We start from the raw sequence: 16,746 nt of genomic DNA, 5'->3' as shown, positions 1-16,746 counted from the left end.
AAGAAGACAATGAAATAGATAAGATTATGAATACACTTTATATTGTGTGTATTAGATTATGGTGTGAATTAGACCATATAGAGGGCCCTATATGAAGTGAGAACAGAATGCCTAAGATAAGAGCTCCACAAATTTTAATGACCAGATAGGGGAGGAGCCTGCAGAGAAGACCAAGAAAGAGCAACCAGAATTAGGAATAGGCGGCTCTGGGCACACTGCCTAGGAGTCAGCCCTGCTCCCTGGGGCGCCACTCCGGAAATTAAAAATATTTTAATAATAATAATAAGCAGAATTAGAAATAAAACCAGGATATTGTAGTGTTATAGCAGCCAAGGAAAGAGAGGACAGTCAGATACTGCAAAGAGGTCAGTAAGATAAAGACTGAAAAATGTCTGCTGGATTTAACAAAATAGAAGTTTGCAGAGTGATAGGTAGGGAAAACCAGAGGAAGTGGGTTAAAGAATGAGTGAGAGGAGGCTGGGCGTGGTGGCTCACACCTGTAATCCCAGCACTTTGGGAGGCCGAGGCAGGTGAATCACCTAAGGTCAGGAGTTTGAGACCACCCTGGCCAACATGGTGAAACTCCATCTCTACTAAAAATACAAAAATTAGTTGGATGTGGTGGTGCATGCCTGTAATTCCAGGTACCTGGGAGGCCTAAGGCAGGAGAATTTCTCAGCCCAGGAGGCGGAGGTTGCAGTAAGCCGAGATTGCACCACTACACTCCAGCCTAAGTGACAGATCGAGACTTTGTCTTAAAAAAAAAAAAAAAAAAAAAAAAAGATGCGAAGAGAAGATATAAAGATGGTAAGTATGGACAGCTCCTGAAAAATGTTACTGTGAAGGGGAGGAGAGATGAGTAGAGGGTGTGTATGTGTGTGTGTGTATATGTGTCTGTGTGTGTGTAGGAGTGATTTGAATGTTTAAAAGGATTCAGTAGAGAAAAATAAATTGTATGCAGGACACAGAAATTGTAAGAGATGGAATTTAGAAACATTTAGGGACAGTAGACTTAGAGAAGAAAGATAGTTGAAAGGAATGAGAAGAGGATATGCAAATATAGACAGGTTTTTGTTTTGGGTTTTTTTCTGTTTGTTTGATTCTTTGTTTTTGAGATATAGTCTCTCTGTGTTGACCAGGCCGGAGTGCAATGGCACCATCATGGCTCACTGCAACCTCGACTTCCTGGGCTCAAGCAATCCTCCCATCTCAGCCTCCTGAGTAGCTGGAACTAAAGGCTCGAGCCACCACACCTGGCTAATTTTTAAATTTTTTGTAGAGACGAGGTCTCACTATGTTGCCCAGACTGGTCTCAAACTTCTGGGCTCAAGCAGTCCTCCTGTCTCAGCCTCCCAAAGTGCTGGGATTACAGGCATAAGTCGCTGCCCCTGGCCTATACATAGGTTTTTATGTTTGATGGTTGAAGGAATGAACAAATGGTAGGTGGAAACAAACACATCTGTGAATGAAGAAATTTAAATCAAGACAAATAACAGCACTGGTCCTCAATAAGACAGAGTCCTTAACATAACTTATATATAATTTTATATATAAAATATTTATAAGATAAAAGGGTCTAAACTTTTATATAAATATGAAATAAGATTACATATAGATAATCTCCTTAAATAATTTAGAGAAGAGGTACTTCTAAATTTCTAGACAATACCAAAATGTTTGAGTACTACTCTGGAGATCAAGGTGATCTCTCCAGGTTGATTGGTGAAGAGGCCAAGTGTATTTCATTTTGGACATTTTAGACATGTTTAAGAAAAATATATTTGAAGAAAAAATTTCACACCATATTTATAAGATGAAGGAGTCTAACTACTAGTAATGTCTCAGTAAAGGGACCTGAAAGTTGTATATTCTTTGCCAAGAATGTCCAACATTTTGGACACTTTGACAAAGAGACCAATTAAGTACATCCTCACGAAGAAGCTGAGGCAGGAAATATCAAACAGCTTCTGACTGGTTTAAAATATATACATATATTTAAATCCCAAGGTGTCTTCACACATTAAACAGTCATCCCTCCGTACCCATGGGGGATTGGTTCCAGAACCTCCCAAGGATACCACAATTCAAAGATGCTCAAGTCCCTGATATAAAATGCTGTAGTATTTACATATAACCTATGCACATCCTCTGTATGCTTTAAATCATCTCTAGATTACTTATAATACCTAACATAATGTAAATGCTACATAAGTAGTTGTTATATTTTATTGCTTAGGGAATAATGACAAGAAGAAAAGTTGGTACGTGTTCATTACAGATGCAAGTTGAATCCACAGATGCAGAGCCCATGGATATGGAAGGCCAGCTGTACTGTGTTGAAATATGACTCCTCAAGAGAAACAGCAGAGCAGGAACATGTTCAAAGAAAGGACAACTAAGGCTGGGCTCAGTGGCTCATGCCTGTTATCCAAGCAATTTGGGGGGCCGAGGCAGGAGGATAGCTTGGGCTCAGAAGTTTGAGATGAGATCAGCCTGGACAACATAGTGAGACCCTGCTTCTACAAGAAAAAAAAATGATAATCAAAAATATTAGCCAGTCATGATGGTGCATGCCTGTGGTCCCAGCTATTCAGAAGGCTAAGGTGGGAGAATCACTTGAGCCCAGGAGGTCAAGGCTGCAGTAAGCCATGGTTGCACCATGGCACTGCAACCTGGGTGACAGAGTGACCCTGTCTCAAAAACAAAAAAAAAAAAAAAAAGGAAAAATGATTTATTTCCCTGGAAGTTAGGGAGATGAGCTCAGTTTGTGAATGACCATAGCATATGGGATTGGAACTTCAGCAGGAAGGGTGGTGTCATTGTGAGGAGCCTGGCCTGTGTTCCCCAGTCAAACCAAGTTAACGCCCTTGGATATTCAGCCTTGGTTCTTGGTCCTGGTCCAGCAGCCTCAGGCCTGGACAATGCCAGAATTCTTTCTCAAAGACAGCATCCAGGAAAAAAAGACACAGTAGCCTCCCTAGGCCTGACTCAGGCTAGTTCTCCCTCCTAGCCTGGTCAGTCTAGCAATCCTAACAATCCTAACAATGCTCCCCTTAGGCCTCCACTGAGGTTTAGCACTAACATCTGGACCCAGGAGTCCTTACTTGCCATCTGCCCTAGCTAATTTCTGAGGGTGGTGGCATGGGGACACTGTCCTGAGTCCACGGCCTTCATTTCTGCTCACCCACCTGGTCATGTGCTGATGAGGCCAAGCAACCATGAAACCTCGGGTCTCGGCCAGGCACAGTGACTCACGCCTGTAATCCCAGCACTTCCGGAGGCCAAGATGGATGGATCACAAGGTCAGGAGTTTGAGACTAGCCTGGCCAAGATAGTGAAACCCCATCTCTACTAAAAATACAAAAAAAAAAAAGAAAGCAAGCAAACTCGGGTCTCAGGAGTGTCTTGTCTGCTGTTACAATGTCGTGCCACCAGGAAGCCTTCTGACTGCTAGAAGAGAAATCTTGCCCCTGGTCCTAGTTGCACCAGCCTTTTCCACTTGGTTCTGCACTGACCCTGACTACTATTGTCTTATCCTCACAGAAAGTTGAGGAAGCGAGCGGCCAAGGTCTCAACCCGATGCCCCAAGTCCCTTGGAAGGTAATGGGGCAAGAGCCCTGGGACCTCCTGCTCACCCTGTGGCCCCAGGAGGTGGATGGATGGATGGATGGCAGCCTATCCATATCCATCCCAGAACCCAAACTGATGGATTAGGCATGTGAGGAAAATGGCTATTCCTGTGGGGAGGTGAAGGGAGCAGGCATGGGGTTGGGCAAGCTTTGATCTTAGGGAACACAAGGAGGAAGTAATGTAGGAGCGGCTAAGAAGCCTGCCATCTTTACATGTCCCCCAAATAGCTTGGACTCCAACCTCAGCCACCTTCATTCCTCCTCCTTCCTGCCCCCTCCATCACTTCACTTCTCTCCCCTCTCCACCTTTCTTCTTCCTTCCTCCTCCTCCCAACTCTGCCACCTGGATTGACATCGCTAGATTTCCCATTACTGTTGCTGAATCCAGAGAGCAGCATGAGTTCTGAAATGCAGTTTAGTGGTATTCGGCAGACGGTGGATGCGGAAAATCTGGCCGTCCTTCACTTTTCCTGTCCCCATGCTGCCCACAAAGGGTCTTTCCCAGAAACAGAAAAATAACCCTCTACCTTTCCTGTGCCACATATGTAACCACTACCTCTACCAACTTCCTTCTCCTTTTTGCAGACCAATCACCAAGCTTAAAGTCAAACCCAAACCCCGAGTGGGCAGGGGGCCGACTAAGAGGTAAATAAAATTCAGGTTGGGTGGAAAGGAGAGGGAGCACGGAGTTACCCGGCTGTGCCCAGGGAGGGAGGGGGTCCAGGAGGCCTGTGTGGCTGAAAGAGCTGACCAAGAAGAGGAGCAGCAGCAGCTCTTAGAAATCACCTTCCAGGGCTTTAACCAAAGTGTTACGCAAGACTGGTCCTTACCTTGGTCTCAGGAATGATGCTCATCCCAGGATTTGTTGGTTTTTTCACTCACTGACTACCTCGTTCTACATGCTTACTTATCTTCCCCTGGTGAATTCCAGGAGACAACCTGGTGCTTTTCTCTTTCAGACGCCATACTTGCCTCTCCTGTAAGAGGTTACATTTGCCTAAAGGATCAGTGTTCCCAAATCAAATGCTTTATTTGATTAGTTGTTGAAAATAAGTGCTACCAGCTTACTCAAGATGGAGTGAAACTCAGGGTCCCCTTTGGAACCTTTACCAGGAATGCGGACAGATTGACAGCCCCTGCCTCTCTGGCTCATTTTCCACAATTAGGCTCCCATTTCCCTAATCTTCCTCCTGGGCTCCTTTAGAACTCGAAGTGGGAAGCTTCCAACCCCTGTGATTACATCTAACTTGTCTTCAAAAGGCAGTTTGCACATTAAAAGTCTCCCTGATAACTTCAACAGGGACTGAAGTATTGATAATTCATCCCTTTCTCCTCTCCTGTTCTCAACAAGTTCTAGTCTCACCCAGTGGTCCCCTCATAGCCCTCATTCCCCAGCTTCTCTGGTGGTTTCAAAGAATCTCAGAAATTTGGGGATGTTCTTGTAGTGCCCTTCTAGCTTAGGGTCACCTTTGCCCAACATGGCCACACTCTAGCCTTCCCTGACCCCCCACATTAAAGTACACACTGCCATTTTTATTTTGTTCATTGTAGACAACGGGGATGAGGATGTTTAGAAGATAGATGTCTTTTTCCTGTGATGGGCTCTTTTTTACTTTCAGCCAAACAGGACTCTGGGAGACTGCCTGATCTCTAGATCTTCAGGATCCATTTATCCTGAGCTTCCAGAGGTGTTCTGTAAAGTCTCCAGGCTTCTTTTGTCTGTTTTGTGTATAAACTTTTCCTCCTTCTGTCTCTTCCTAGCCAATGGCTTCAAGTCATCATATTCCATCCTTCCTCTGACATCAGGTGATAGGGCACATTACTGCAATAATGCATGACCACATCAGCCTCACAGACCCATTCCACTGACACCAGACCTCATCTTCTTCCCTTTTTCTGCAGGCTTGACCCAACTGTTTTGGGCAGAGTGTACTTCACTCAGGCACATGCCTCACTGCAGCCTCTCATTCTATTGGTATCAATAAACAAGTTCCCCCATTCTCTCAAACATCTCCGCAGCATTTCCAAGCTTTAGCATCTATAGTTCAGCCCCATTATCCTATTCAGATGGCTTTGGGACACTGTTATGTTGAAATTGCAGAAGCATGGACTGCCTTTTTAAAGACTTACACAGCACAGGTCCTGGGATGTCTCTGCCATTTTGTTGTTCACATCCACTTCCTTTCTCTGGTCCTTTATTCCCTCAGACTTTGACCTGTCCTGCATTTATACATCTTCATTCTTGCATATGCCAGTCCCAGTTCTTCCTGCGTCTACCTGCTGGTCTGTTCTTGCTGCACCTGCCCCTCCTAATCTGTCCTGCAGAGTCTCTGGCCTCTGCGGAGCCATGTAGATGGGAGACTTCCTTAGTCCTTTGCATCCTGACTTACTCAGTTATTCCAGTCTCAGCATCACAGAAGGACTTGCTCGCCCTGGCTTTTCAGGCTTCCTGTGTCAGCCACTCCCTCCTGGCCATTTCTTCCAGCTGGAAAGTCCTGGTTTCCCCTTCCCTGAGGCCTTAGCCTCAGCCTCCTTTAGGGCCAGCAGCCTGAAACCACTTGGAACAGTTTCTTCCAGGCAAGTCGAGACTAGCCATCCTTCCCTTAGGGTTGTTCTACTGCAGGAGGTCCCCAAGGGCCCTCCTGTCTAGGTAGTTGAGGCTCCTTCAGCCTGGAAACGCAGCAATCCCCATGTATCTCCAGAGGGAAACAGAAGGGGGAAGAACAGGAGATAAATGGTCACAAAAGGGTGGGGGGCATGGTGGAGGCTTGAAGTGGGAGGATGGTTGTGGGGCCAAGAGGCAGGAGCATTGTTTTACCCTACTGCACCTCACTCCTGTCCCCCCAGGCTGCTGGCCCAGCGGCAGCAACACTCCTTTGGTCTGCATGGGGTGGCGTGCGTGGGCACGGAGGCCCACCTCTCCCTCTGTTCCCTGGAGTTCTATCGTGCCAATGACACCGCCAGGTGCCCTGGGGGGGGCCCTGCGGTGGTGAGCTGTGTGCCAGGCCCTCTCTACGCAGCGTCCAGTGGCCAGAAGAAGCAACAACAGTCGAAGCCTCAGGGGGAGGTGTGTGAGACAGTGACTATAACCTTTCCCACCCCAGGTGGAGAACCCCTAGCCTGGCAACCCCTGATTAAGCACAGCCCTGACCTTTGAGGACAGAGAGGAGCCTTCCAGGGGGTGGGCCACAGACCTGATACCACCCACTCCCTCCCACCAAAGTCTCACTCATCTCCTAGGTGCCCTCTCCGTGCAGATGTTGCCATTTGCCTCTGTTGGGCACTTCTCTGTTCTGTAGGCCCGTGTCCGTCTAAAGGGCGGCGCCCACCCTGGAGAGGGCCGGGTAGAAGTCCTGAAGGCCAGCACATGGGGCACAGTCTGTGACCGCAAGTGGGACCTGCATGCAGCCAGCGTGGTGTGTCGGGAGCTGGGCTTCGGGAGTGCTCGAGAAGCTCTGAGTGGTGCTCGCATGGGGCAGGGTGAGGCGGCATGGAGGTGGGAGGGAGAGGGAAGGAGGTACATGCTCCTGGGGGGCACGTTCCTTCGGAAGGTTAGGTGTCCCCTGGGCAGACAATATATGCTTAGTTACAACTTCCTGATCTTTGCCATCTGGTCCTAGGCATGGGTGCTATCCATCTGAGTGAAGTTCGCTGCTCTGGACAGGAGCTCTCCCTCTGGAAGTGTCCCCACAAGAATATCACAGCTGAGGATTGTTCGCATAGCCAGGATGCCGGGGTCCGGTGCAACCTACCTTACACTGGGGCGGAAACCAGGGTCAGTCATCCTCTCCACCTTGGTTGAGGTCTCTTTCATCCTATCCAGGCCTGGCCTCCAATCTACAGTCCAATGGCCCCCAGCCCATGGACTGGCCCCTGCCATCCTGCAGCTCCCACCTGACCCATCACTTGCTAGCCCATTATGTGCCTCTAAGTCATGCTTCAGCTACATCTATGTTACAGACTCTCACTACCTCACCTTAAAGCTTCCTCCAGCGCTTCCATTCTGTGTCACTACAGATCCGACTCAGTGGGGGCCGCAGCCAACATGAGGGGCGAGTCGAGGTGCAAATAGGGGGACCTGGGACCCTTCGCTGGGGCCTCATCTGTGGGGATGACTGGGGGACCCTGGAGGCCATGGTGGCCTGTAGGCAACTGGGTCTGGGCTACGCCAACCACGGCCTGCAGGTGAGTGGGAAGGAGAGGGGAGCCGAGGCTGTTGTCTCAAAGCCTGTGTTTTGGGCAGAGGGCTGAGGAATGAGTCCCTTGGCCCAAGATGCTGGATCCTGGGCCTTACAGAAACATCTGCATATATCCCCAGGAGACCTGGTACTGGGACTCTGGGAATATAACAGAGGTGGTGATGAGTGGAGTGCGCTGCACAGGGACTGAGCTGACCCTGGATCAGTGTGCCCATCATGGCACCCACATTACCTGCAAGAGGACAGGGACCCGCTTCACTGCTGGAGTCATCTGTTCTGAGAGTGAGTGAAGGAGGGAGTGATGCATGCCAGGGAAGGGAGGGTCTGGGCCCCCTTTGCAAGGAACGGGGGCTGTAATCTGGAGGGGCACTCATTCCCCATAAAAGAACCAGTTTCACCAGGCAGGCGTGGTGGCTTACACCTGTAATCCCAGCACTTTAGGAAGCCAAGGCGGATGGATCACGAGGTCAGGAGTTCAAGACCAGCCTGGCCAAGATGGTGAAACCCTGTCTCTACTAAAACTACAAAAATTAGCCAGGTGCGGTGGCAGGCGCCTGTAATCCCAGCTACTTGGGAGGCTGAGGCAGGCGAATCACTTGAACCCGGGCGGCAGAGGTTGCAGTGAGCCAAGGTCACGCCACTGCACTCCATCCTGGACGACAGAGTGAGACTCTGTCTTAAAAAAAAAAAAAACCACCACCACCACCACAACCAAAAAAAACAGTCTCACACACTAGGGAGGGATGGAAGCACCGCTCTCTGTGAAGTCAGCAGTGACTTCTAACACCCTCTTCCTTTATCGGTGCAGCTGCATCAGATCTGCTGCTGCACTCAGCATTGGTGCAGGAAACCGCCTATATCGAAGACCGGCCCCTGCATATGTTGTACTGTGCTGCGGAAGAGAACTGCCTGGCCAGCTCAGCCCGCTCAGCCAACTGGCCCTATGGTCACCGGCGTCTACTCCGATTCTCCTCCCAGATCCACAACCTGGGACGAGCTGACTTCAGGCCCAAGGCTGGGCGCCACTCCTGGGTGTGGCACGAGTGCCATGGGTGAGAGGGTAGGGAGTCAAGTAGAAAGGCAAGGCCACGGGGATGGGGCAAACCTTCTGGGGGCAGAGAAAAAAACAGAAGTTCCCTTCTCCCCACAGGCATTACCACAGCATGGACATCTTCACTCACTATGATATCCTCACCCCAAATGGCACCAAGGTGGCTGAGGGCCACAAAGCTAGTTTCTGTCTCGAAGACACTGAGTGTCAGGAGGGTGAGTTGGGGCCTGAAGTGGACCACATGGTATCCATCGCACAGCCTCTCCTTACACTGACATATGCCAATCCCTCCAGATGTCTCCAAGAGATATGAGTGTGCCAACTTTGGAGAGCAAGGCATCACCGTGGGTTGCTGGGATCTCTACCGGCATGACATTGACTGTCAGTGGATTGATATCACGGATGTGAAGCCAGGAAACTACATTCTCCAGGTACCTGGAGTCTGGGGCTTCCAGATGGGTGACTGGGGGGAGCGTTAAAGACACCTTTGAGTTTGAGGATTGTTGCTGGGTTAAGTGGCCTTTTTCTCACTCACAGGTTGTCATCAACCCAAATTTTGAAGTAGCAGAGAGTGACTTTACCAACAATGCAATGAAATGTAACTGCAAATATGATGGACATCGAATCTGGGTGCACAACTGCCACATTGGTATTTGATGGGAAGAGCAACCCAGGAAGATTAGGGGATGGGAGGGAAAGACGTTCATTCTCTTTTCTGTAACTTGTTTCTGCATCTTCCCACCCTCCTCTGGAGCTCTCAGTCCCTCCACTTGTACCCATCCTTCTCCACAGTGGGTCTGTCTCCCTCCCTCTGTGCAGGGCGCCTCCCAAATTGCCTGTCCACTCTGCAGGTGATGCCTTCAGTGAAGAGGCCAACAGGAGGTTTGAACGCTACCCTGGCCAGACCAGCAACCAGATTATCTAAGTGCCATTGCCCTCTGCAAACCACCACTGGCCCCTAATGGCAGGGGTCTGAGGCTGCCATTACCTCAGGAGCTTACCAAGAAACCCATGTCAGCAACCGCACTCATCAGACCATGCACTATGGATGTGGAACTGTCAAGCAGAAGTTCTCGCCCTCCTTCAGAGGCCAGCTGTCAGTACCTGTAGCCAAGCATGGGAATCTTTGCTCCCAGGCCCAGCACCGAGCAGAACAGAGCAGAGCCCACCACACCACAAAGAGCAGCACTTGACTAACTGCCCACAACAAAAGATGGCAGCAGCTCATTTTCTTTAATAGGAGGTCAGGATGGTCAGCTCCAGTATCTCCCCTAACCTTAGGGGGATACAGCTTTACCTCTAGCCTTTTGGTGGGGGAAAAGATCCAGCCCTCCCACCTCATTTTTGACTATAATATGTTGCTAGGTATAATTTTATTTTATATAAAAAGTGTTTCTGTGATTCTTTAGAGCCCCGGAATCAGTGCTGGTGGTTGGAGGGACCTGCCCCCACTGGTTCATTTAACCCTCTGTCCCGGCGCCCTCAGAGCCTCAGCCAGGAAGGCAAGGAGGAAATGAGAGCAGGAGCCTCATACTCTTGGTGATCTATTCATTCTGTGACCTCAGGGGTCACATATAAGGTCAGTGTTTCTCGTCCCCGCCGGATCTGCACTGCCAGCTGGGATTGGGTTCGAACAGCTTCATAAACATCTTCAGCATTTTGTACCATCTGCCCCCCAATGGCCAAAATCACATCACCAGGCCGCAGACCAGCCCTACAGAGAAAAATGGACAGAGAGAAAAGAAGGAGTACAAAGCCTAGTTCAAGGACACATGCACACCTCGCCCATCCCCATATCACACTGCAGCCTCTCCCTCACCGGTGTGCAGGGGAGCCCAGGATGACTTTATGGATGAGTACACCATGCTGAACATCGGGAAAGCTTGGTTCTCGAAGCTGTAGTTCAGCAAGGATGCTGAAAGTACACAGATCACCCTATTAGCCAAACCCAGGCATTCTCCCCATCCTGAGTTCCACCTCAAGTCTCTCGTCAACACATTGGCAAATATATGGACAGGACATGCGCTAGGTACTACAAAATACAACAGCAACTCACTTTCTGTCTTCTAGCAATAAAATGTAACATGTACATAAAAGATGTACACCACATGAGGGCACCAAATGACAAACAGTGTTAAATCAATAGCACTAATGTCATTCTAGAATACTAAAAGAAGCTTTAAGGGGAAAAAACTTAAGCTGAGCCTAAAAGGATGGGTCCGATATTAACCATATAAAACAAGAACAGCATAAATAAAAAACATGGGAGTAGGAAATCAGGTTGGCTGAGTATTCATATAGGAAAGTATTACAGCCAGGTCTAGAAAGTTGATTTATGGACAGATGGAAAATGGCCCTTAAATGCCAAGTTAATGGATTGAAGGCTTGAAATCAAAGCAGTAACAGGATGAAATCAGTCTGGTGACAGGTATACAAAGTAGAGTGGGATAAGAAAGTCAAGATAATGAAGGGAGACAGGTCTTGTGATTATTTCAAGTGTGACACAGTTCATTTTAGATAAAGACAGAAATGAGAACAAAGCTCAATAGAGGTGCCCACCTCTGATTACACTGGTCACATTACATGTCACTATCCCTAAAGCTCATACCTGGGACTCAGGGTCAGCATCATCACCCCAATGTAGCGCCGCTGGGACCCACTGATTCCAGAGGAGGAATCTGTGACAGAGGGACAAATAAGCCCCACCCAGCTACATCCTTCCTTCCCTGCCATCTTCTCCCAATAGACCACCCTCTAGGAAGTCCCAATGAATGCCCCTCCCCTATTTCCACCACTTTAAAGAAACCTATTTCCCCATAAGCCAGGCTCACTCTTCTTTTCCCCACGATGCAGAAACTCTCGAAGGCGATCAGAAGGGATGGCAAAGGAGATTCCAGCTGTGACCTTCATGGTGTTCACTCCAATCACCTCTCCATCCTGCAGGGATACATCCCCCCGTTCCCTAGCCCAAACAAATAGTAGGGGATGGGGGCACTCGAACAAAAGTTGCAGCAAGTGTTGGGGAGATCCGGTTGGATGTTGAGAGATAGCCAACAAAGAACTGCTCAGAAACTTGACCAAACATCCTTGAATTAAGGAAAACCTACCCTTCCCACACTGACCTGGGGCTGGGATTCTTGGAAGGAAGGATGTCTCACTCACCAGGTTAACCAGGGGACCTCCAGAGTTCCCAAACTGCAGGACAAGGAGAAAACATGAAAGAGATGTGAGGATTCTAAGTCTGGGGGCATACCAGGATGTAGGTACTTTCTTCAAATTCTCTTCTTTCTCAGCCCATGAATGAGTGGCCACATTTTTGCAGCCTAAGCTCTGTATATAGGCTCATCTACCATATATCAGTTGGTGCTTGTACCACACAGCCTCTCCCCACTCCCCCATCATGTGTCATTTCTCTCCTATCAGGACGTACATCAATAGCTGCATCTGTCTGAATGTATTCCACATTGGTTTGGGGGAGTCCCAGGTCTCTGGCTGGACGCTGAGCAGAGCTAACAATGCCGGATGTGATCGTGTTCTGCAGTGCAAAGGGACTTCCCATGGCAACAACAAACTCCCCTTGCCGGACATCAGCTGAGCGTCCCAGAGGTAGCGTGGGGAGAGGCTCCTAAGGGAGAATGGGTATAAGAGACCTGTCATCTGGAGATGCGAGCAAACAAGCAGCTCCAACCAGACCTGGCCTACCCCAGCCCCCACCTTAGTCTGAATCCTCAGCGTTGCGATGTCTGCCACGGGATCCACAGCTGTGACCACGGCCTCATACGTGTCACCGCTAAGCAGTCTCACACGGACTCTGCGCCGATCAGCCACCACATGGGCGTTGGTGACAATGAGCCCATCGGCAGCCACCACGAATCCTGAGCCGTTCGAGATAGGGACTTCACGGCCCAAGAAAGGGTGCCTGGAATGGAGGGAAAGCACGGATAAGAGGAGGCTCTGTCCCCTCCTACCCGCCCGCCCTCCGGCCCGTGGCTTCAGTGCCTCCCGGTCTACCCCCACCATTACCGGTCCAGGATCTCGATATAGACCACGGCAGGTGCTGTCTTCTCCACCACATCTGCGATGAAGTTGTACTGACTCCGGGGAGAAGCGGGCGGCGGGCCAGGGACGGCGGCGAGGACGGCCGGAGGACCCCGACCCCCGCCCCACAACAACAACAGCACTGCCCCCCCAGCGCCCAGTGCCACAGCCAGCCAAGCGCGCGAACGGGTTCCAGAGTTCTCTGAGGCCTCCCGGGTCCTGGTATCTGGGGTCACCGCAGTCAGTTGTGCCCGGGGACCCGGGGTCCCAGACGTCAGACATGCTCGGGGTTCAGTGACCCCAACATACAACCGGGCCCAGAGACTGGGGGTCCCATAAGTCACTCGGGCCCGGGGGTCAGAAGTTCCTGACGTCAGCAGGGCCCGGAGGTCAGGGGTCAACCGGGGTCTCCTCCCCCAGCGAATGCCCCCCAAAGCCCGCCATGCCCGAAGGCTCCAGCCTGCAACCCGCCCCGCCCTCGGCGCAGCCATCAGCTCCGCCTTGGCTGCCTCCTCGCCCGCCCTACTCAGAGGCGGCACCCAGGACGCGAGCAGACGGACAGTAGGACGCGGGGCACGCCGGTACCTGAAGTCCTCCAGAAGTGCACGTCGGAACCAGGATTCCGGGAGGCCGACTCCTCCCCGTCCCGCGAATGCCGGGAATTGTGGTCTCCGTGGGACGCGAGTTGTGAGACGGCCCAAGGGGCCGCAGGGTATGCTGGGACCGCTAGCCCTTCCGGCGCGCCTCAAGACTTCGGGTCCTGTCACCCCGGGCGGATGCCCAAAGACTCCGCCTTCCCAGGAGCCCCTGCGGCCGGGCGCGAAGATGGCGGCGGCGACGACCAGGCGCTCCTGAAGCAGCAGTTATGGAGCTTCCCTCAGGGCCGGGGCCGGAGCGGCTCTTTGACTCGCACCGGTAAGAGACCCGGCGGGAAGAGACCTATCCCTGCGTCCTCTCGGCCTTCGGCGCCCGACCACTTCGCCTCTCGCCCCCAGGCTCCCGGGTGACTGCTTCCTGCTGCTCGCGCTGCTGCTCTACGCGCCGGTCGGGTTCTGCCTCCTCGTCCTGCGCCTCTTTCTCGGGATTCACGTCTTCCTGGTCAGCTGCGCGCTGCCGGACAGCGTCCTTCGCAGGTTCCGACGCGGGCGTTCGGGGAGTGTCAAAGCAGGGCCTGGCCCGAGGCCACACAGTCACCACCGCCTGTGTCCCCAGGTTCGTAGTGCGGACCATGTGTGCGGTGCTGGGGCTCGTGGCCCGGCAGGAGGACTCCGGACTCCGGGATCACAGTGTCAGGGTCCTCATTTCCAACCACGTGACACCTTTCGACCACAACATAGTCAATTTGCTCACCACCTGTAGCACCGTGAGTGAGAACGAGGCCGAGAGCGCCACGGGGCGGTTCCCTGGGTCCCAGCTGAAGGCCCCCCTGTCCCCACTCGCGTTCCCCATGGAGGATACTGAGCCTTACCCCTAACCCCGATCCTCTACCCCACATGTCAGTTTTTTTCATTTTCCTCAATTTTTTTCTTCTTGCTTTCTCTTCTGGTTCCCAGCCTCTACTTAATAGTCCCCCCAGCTTTGTGTGCTGGTCTCGGGGCTTCATGGAGATGGATGGGCGGGGGGAGTTGGTGGAGTCACTCAAGAGATTCTGTGCTTCCACGAGGCTTCCCCCCACTCCTCTGCTGCTATTCCCTGAGGAAGAGGCCACCAATGGCCGGGAGGGGCTCCTGCGCTTCAGGTGGGTTTAGCACAGGTATCGGGTGCCAACTGGGTAGGTGGTCAAGCTTGTGGGCCCTTGAGTTTTTACAACCTTCTTCGGCCCTTAGCCCCCAACATCTCTAGTTAATTTCCTTTCTGTCCACTTTTACTTCTTTCTCCTGAATGCCTTCTTTTTTCAATTATGTGCTTGTAGAGTTTGACAGTTGCCTGTTTTAAGGCACCTATGATCTGCTGACTAGCCTGGCTGGATTCCCATCCTACTTTCTCCTTCCTCTTGTAGTTCCTGGCCATTTTCTATCCAAGATGTGGTACAGCCTCTTACCCTGCAAGTTCAGAGACCCCTGGTCTCTGTGGTGAGTGTGTGTTGAACAAGGAATCTCTGGGGCTTGGAGGGGAAGTTTCCCATCCCTGGCCCTGGCTTAGGCCTCACTTCATGCCCTCCCCTCAGACGGTGTCAGACGCCTCCTGGGTCTCAGAACTGCTGTGGTCACTTTTCGTCCCTTTCACGGTGTATCAAGTAAGGTATTATTAACTGCCCTCACATTTTGGTCGCTGGGGAGAGGCTCACCTCAAGGTCAAGGAATTAGTGGCCTCTGCCCTGTCCATTTGTAGATCTTTATATCAGAGTTCTACCACAGAAGCAACACAAAGTATTTACAGTATTTACTATTTTCCCACCCTCACCATGCAAAGAGGTACCAAAGCGGGGAATGGTGACAGCCTCTACCCTGGGTGCCCACAACATAGCCCTGGATTGTTTTTTTGCAGGTGGCTTCGTCCTGTTCATCGCCAACTAGGGGAAGCGAATGAGGAGTTTGCACTCCGTGTACAACAGGTGGTCGGGTGCACAGGCAGGGTGGAGGTGGGGTCCCTGCTTAGGAGGAGAGGGAGGAAAGCTTGAGATCTTGACACTTCCAGTCTTCCAATTCTCCCTAGCTGGTGGCCAAGGAATTGGGCCAGACAGGGACACGGCTCACTCCAGCTGACAAAGCAGAACACATGAAGCGACAAAGACACCCCAGATTGCGCCCCCAGTCAGGTATGTGGTCTCTATACATTACAGCTTTGGAGTTTTTTGTTTTTCACCCTACTGTGATTCCTCCCCTATTCCTGTGCTAGTTAGCCTCTCCTAGTTCTCTGCTTACCAGAATTTCTTTTTTTTTCTTTTTCTACAGCCCAGTCTTCTTTCCCTCCCTCCCCTGGTCCTTCTCCTGATGTGCAACTGGCAACTCTGGCTCAGAGAGTTAAGGAAGTTTTGCCCCATGTGCCATTGGGTGTCATCCAGAGAGACCTGGGTATGGGAAAGGGTGGCCCCACGCCGGGAGATTGGGCACAGGGAGGAAAAGTGGGTTGTGAAGGAAGAAAGTGAGCAAGGAGTGGACTCCCTTCTCTTTTCTCCTCAGCCAAGACTGGCTGTGTAGACTTGACTATCACTAATCTGCTTGAGGGAGCCGTAGCTTTCATGCCTGAAGACATCACCAAGGGAACTCAGTCCCTACCCACAGCCTCTGCCCCCAAGGTGAGACCCAGGAAATGGTCAGATCCAAGTCTTGCAGTGAGTTGGGGGCAGGCTACATACTCCCTTATCCCTGACCTTTCTTTTTTGATCCTGAGACCCTAGCATAGTGCCTCTCTTGCGAAGTTGGCATTCGATGCGTGTTTAATGATGATGACTCCGCAAGCCCTCTGACATTGTGATCACCTCAGTTCCCCAGCTCTGGCCCGGTGACCCCTCAGCCAACAGCCCTAACATTTGCCAAGTCTTCCTGGGCCCGGCAGGAGAGCCTGCAGGAGCGCAAGCAAGCACTATATGAATACGCAAGAAGGTGAGGGGGTTAGAGGGCAATGAATAGGTTGGGAGAGAATGGAATTATGGAGCTACTATGGCAAAGCCTGAATAATGTTTCTCCCTATGTCCCACAGGAGATTCACAGAGAGACAAGCCCAGGAGGCTGACTGAGCTCAAAGGAACAGGATAGCACCCAGAGCCGCAGGACGGAGACTGGGGGCAGCCCTCACCCAACTCACAACAGGCTGGATGGGTGGGTGGTAAAAAGGGAAGGATGAGGCTCCCCCAATATCACATTAAATTCATGGTTTTCATTCAAGG

At 51.1% G+C, this 16,746-nt stretch overlaps 3 protein-coding genes across 8 annotated transcripts in view; 2 read left to right on the top strand and 1 right to left on the bottom strand.

Annotated features, from left to right (window-relative positions):
- Positions 1 to 10,289, top strand: part of LOXL3 (lysyl oxidase like 3) — a 22,073-nt gene extending 11,784 nt beyond the window's left edge. For 2 of the 3 annotated variants that reach the window (XM_010379263.2, XM_030920776.1), the window contains 10 exons: positions 6,477 to 6,696; positions 6,929 to 7,109; positions 7,250 to 7,404; positions 7,647 to 7,814; positions 7,948 to 8,110; positions 8,637 to 8,880; positions 8,979 to 9,094; positions 9,174 to 9,310; positions 9,417 to 9,528; positions 9,731 to 10,289. In XM_010379263.2, coding sequence (XP_010377565.2) covers positions 6,477 to 6,696; positions 6,929 to 7,109; positions 7,250 to 7,404; positions 7,647 to 7,814; positions 7,948 to 8,110; positions 8,637 to 8,880; positions 8,979 to 9,094; positions 9,174 to 9,310; positions 9,417 to 9,528; positions 9,731 to 9,804 — 1,570 coding nt within the window. In that variant the 3' untranslated portion in view covers positions 9,805 to 10,289. The remainder of the gene's footprint in view (positions 1 to 6,476; positions 6,697 to 6,928; positions 7,110 to 7,249; positions 7,405 to 7,646; positions 7,815 to 7,947; positions 8,111 to 8,636; positions 8,881 to 8,978; positions 9,095 to 9,173; positions 9,311 to 9,416; positions 9,529 to 9,730) is intronic. The other variant, XM_030920777.1, reaches the window with a different exon arrangement.
- Positions 10,092 to 14,007, bottom strand: HTRA2 (HtrA serine peptidase 2). 2 transcript variants are annotated; one of them, XM_010379259.2, is made up of 8 exons: positions 12,903 to 14,007; positions 12,594 to 12,798; positions 12,310 to 12,504; positions 12,042 to 12,074; positions 11,711 to 11,816; positions 11,488 to 11,557; positions 10,699 to 10,794; positions 10,092 to 10,593 (listed from the first exon to the last, which is right to left on the bottom strand). In XM_010379259.2, the coding sequence occupies exons 1-8, from the start codon at positions 13,406 to 13,408 to the stop codon at positions 10,428 to 10,430; spliced, it is 1,377 nt and encodes a 458-aa protein (XP_010377561.2). In that variant the 5' UTR covers positions 13,409 to 14,007; the 3' UTR covers positions 10,092 to 10,427. The 2 variants fall into 2 exon arrangements, with proteins under 2 accessions (XP_010377561.2, XP_010377562.2); XM_010379260.2 differs by having other exon boundaries at positions 10,094 to 10,593; positions 11,711 to 12,074; positions 12,903 to 13,570.
- AUP1 (AUP1 lipid droplet regulating VLDL assembly factor) lies at positions 13,652 to 16,746 on the top strand. 3 transcript variants are annotated; one of them, XM_010379262.2, is made up of 12 exons: positions 13,659 to 13,832; positions 13,913 to 14,050; positions 14,130 to 14,280; positions 14,471 to 14,655; positions 14,917 to 14,989; positions 15,085 to 15,158; positions 15,405 to 15,471; positions 15,573 to 15,675; positions 15,812 to 15,931; positions 16,040 to 16,155; positions 16,344 to 16,462; positions 16,560 to 16,746. In XM_010379262.2, exons 1-12 carry the CDS (start codon positions 13,783 to 13,785, stop codon positions 16,594 to 16,596), a joined length of 1,233 nt encoding a protein of 410 aa, XP_010377564.1. In that variant the 5' UTR covers positions 13,659 to 13,782; the 3' UTR covers positions 16,597 to 16,746. The 3 variants fall into 3 exon arrangements, with proteins under 3 accessions (XP_010377563.1, XP_010377564.1, XP_030776642.1); XM_010379261.1 differs by having other exon boundaries at positions 13,652 to 13,832; positions 13,913 to 14,280; XM_030920782.1 differs by lacking the exon at positions 13,913 to 14,050 and having other exon boundaries at positions 13,729 to 13,832.

Source organism: Rhinopithecus roxellana, chromosome 17 (genome assembly GCF_007565055.1).
Source record: "Rhinopithecus roxellana isolate Shanxi Qingling chromosome 17, ASM756505v1, whole genome shotgun sequence".
NCBI lineage: Eukaryota > Metazoa > Chordata > Mammalia > Primates > Cercopithecidae > Rhinopithecus > Rhinopithecus roxellana.
Note: the sequence above shows the minus strand (reverse complement) of the source record. Positions and strands in the feature narration are given on the sequence as shown.

Bases quoted from the DNA above. Each gene is read 5' to 3' on its own strand.
- HTRA2 (XM_010379260.2), bottom strand. From the start codon at position 13,408: ATGGCTGCGCCGAGGGCGGGGCGGGTTGCAGGCTGGAGCCTTCGGGCA. The intron at 12,799-12,902 runs GTAATGGTGGGG...CCTCCATTCCAG, and splicing joins TATATCGAGATCCTGGACCG to GCACCCTTTCTTGGGCCGTG. The intron at 12,075-12,309 runs GTACGTCCTGAT...CTTGTCCTGCAG, and splicing joins AGACAGATGCAGCTATTGAT to TTTGGGAACTCTGGAGGTCC.
- AUP1 (XM_010379261.1), top strand. From the start codon at position 13,694: ATGCCCAAAGACTCCGCCTTCCCAGGAGCCCCTGCGGCCGGGCGCGAA. The intron at 15,159-15,404 runs GTATTATTAACT...GTTTTTTTGCAG, and splicing joins TTCACGGTGTATCAAGTAAG to GTGGCTTCGTCCTGTTCATC. The intron at 15,932-16,039 runs GTATGGGAAAGG...TTTTCTCCTCAG, and splicing joins TGTCATCCAGAGAGACCTGG to CCAAGACTGGCTGTGTAGAC.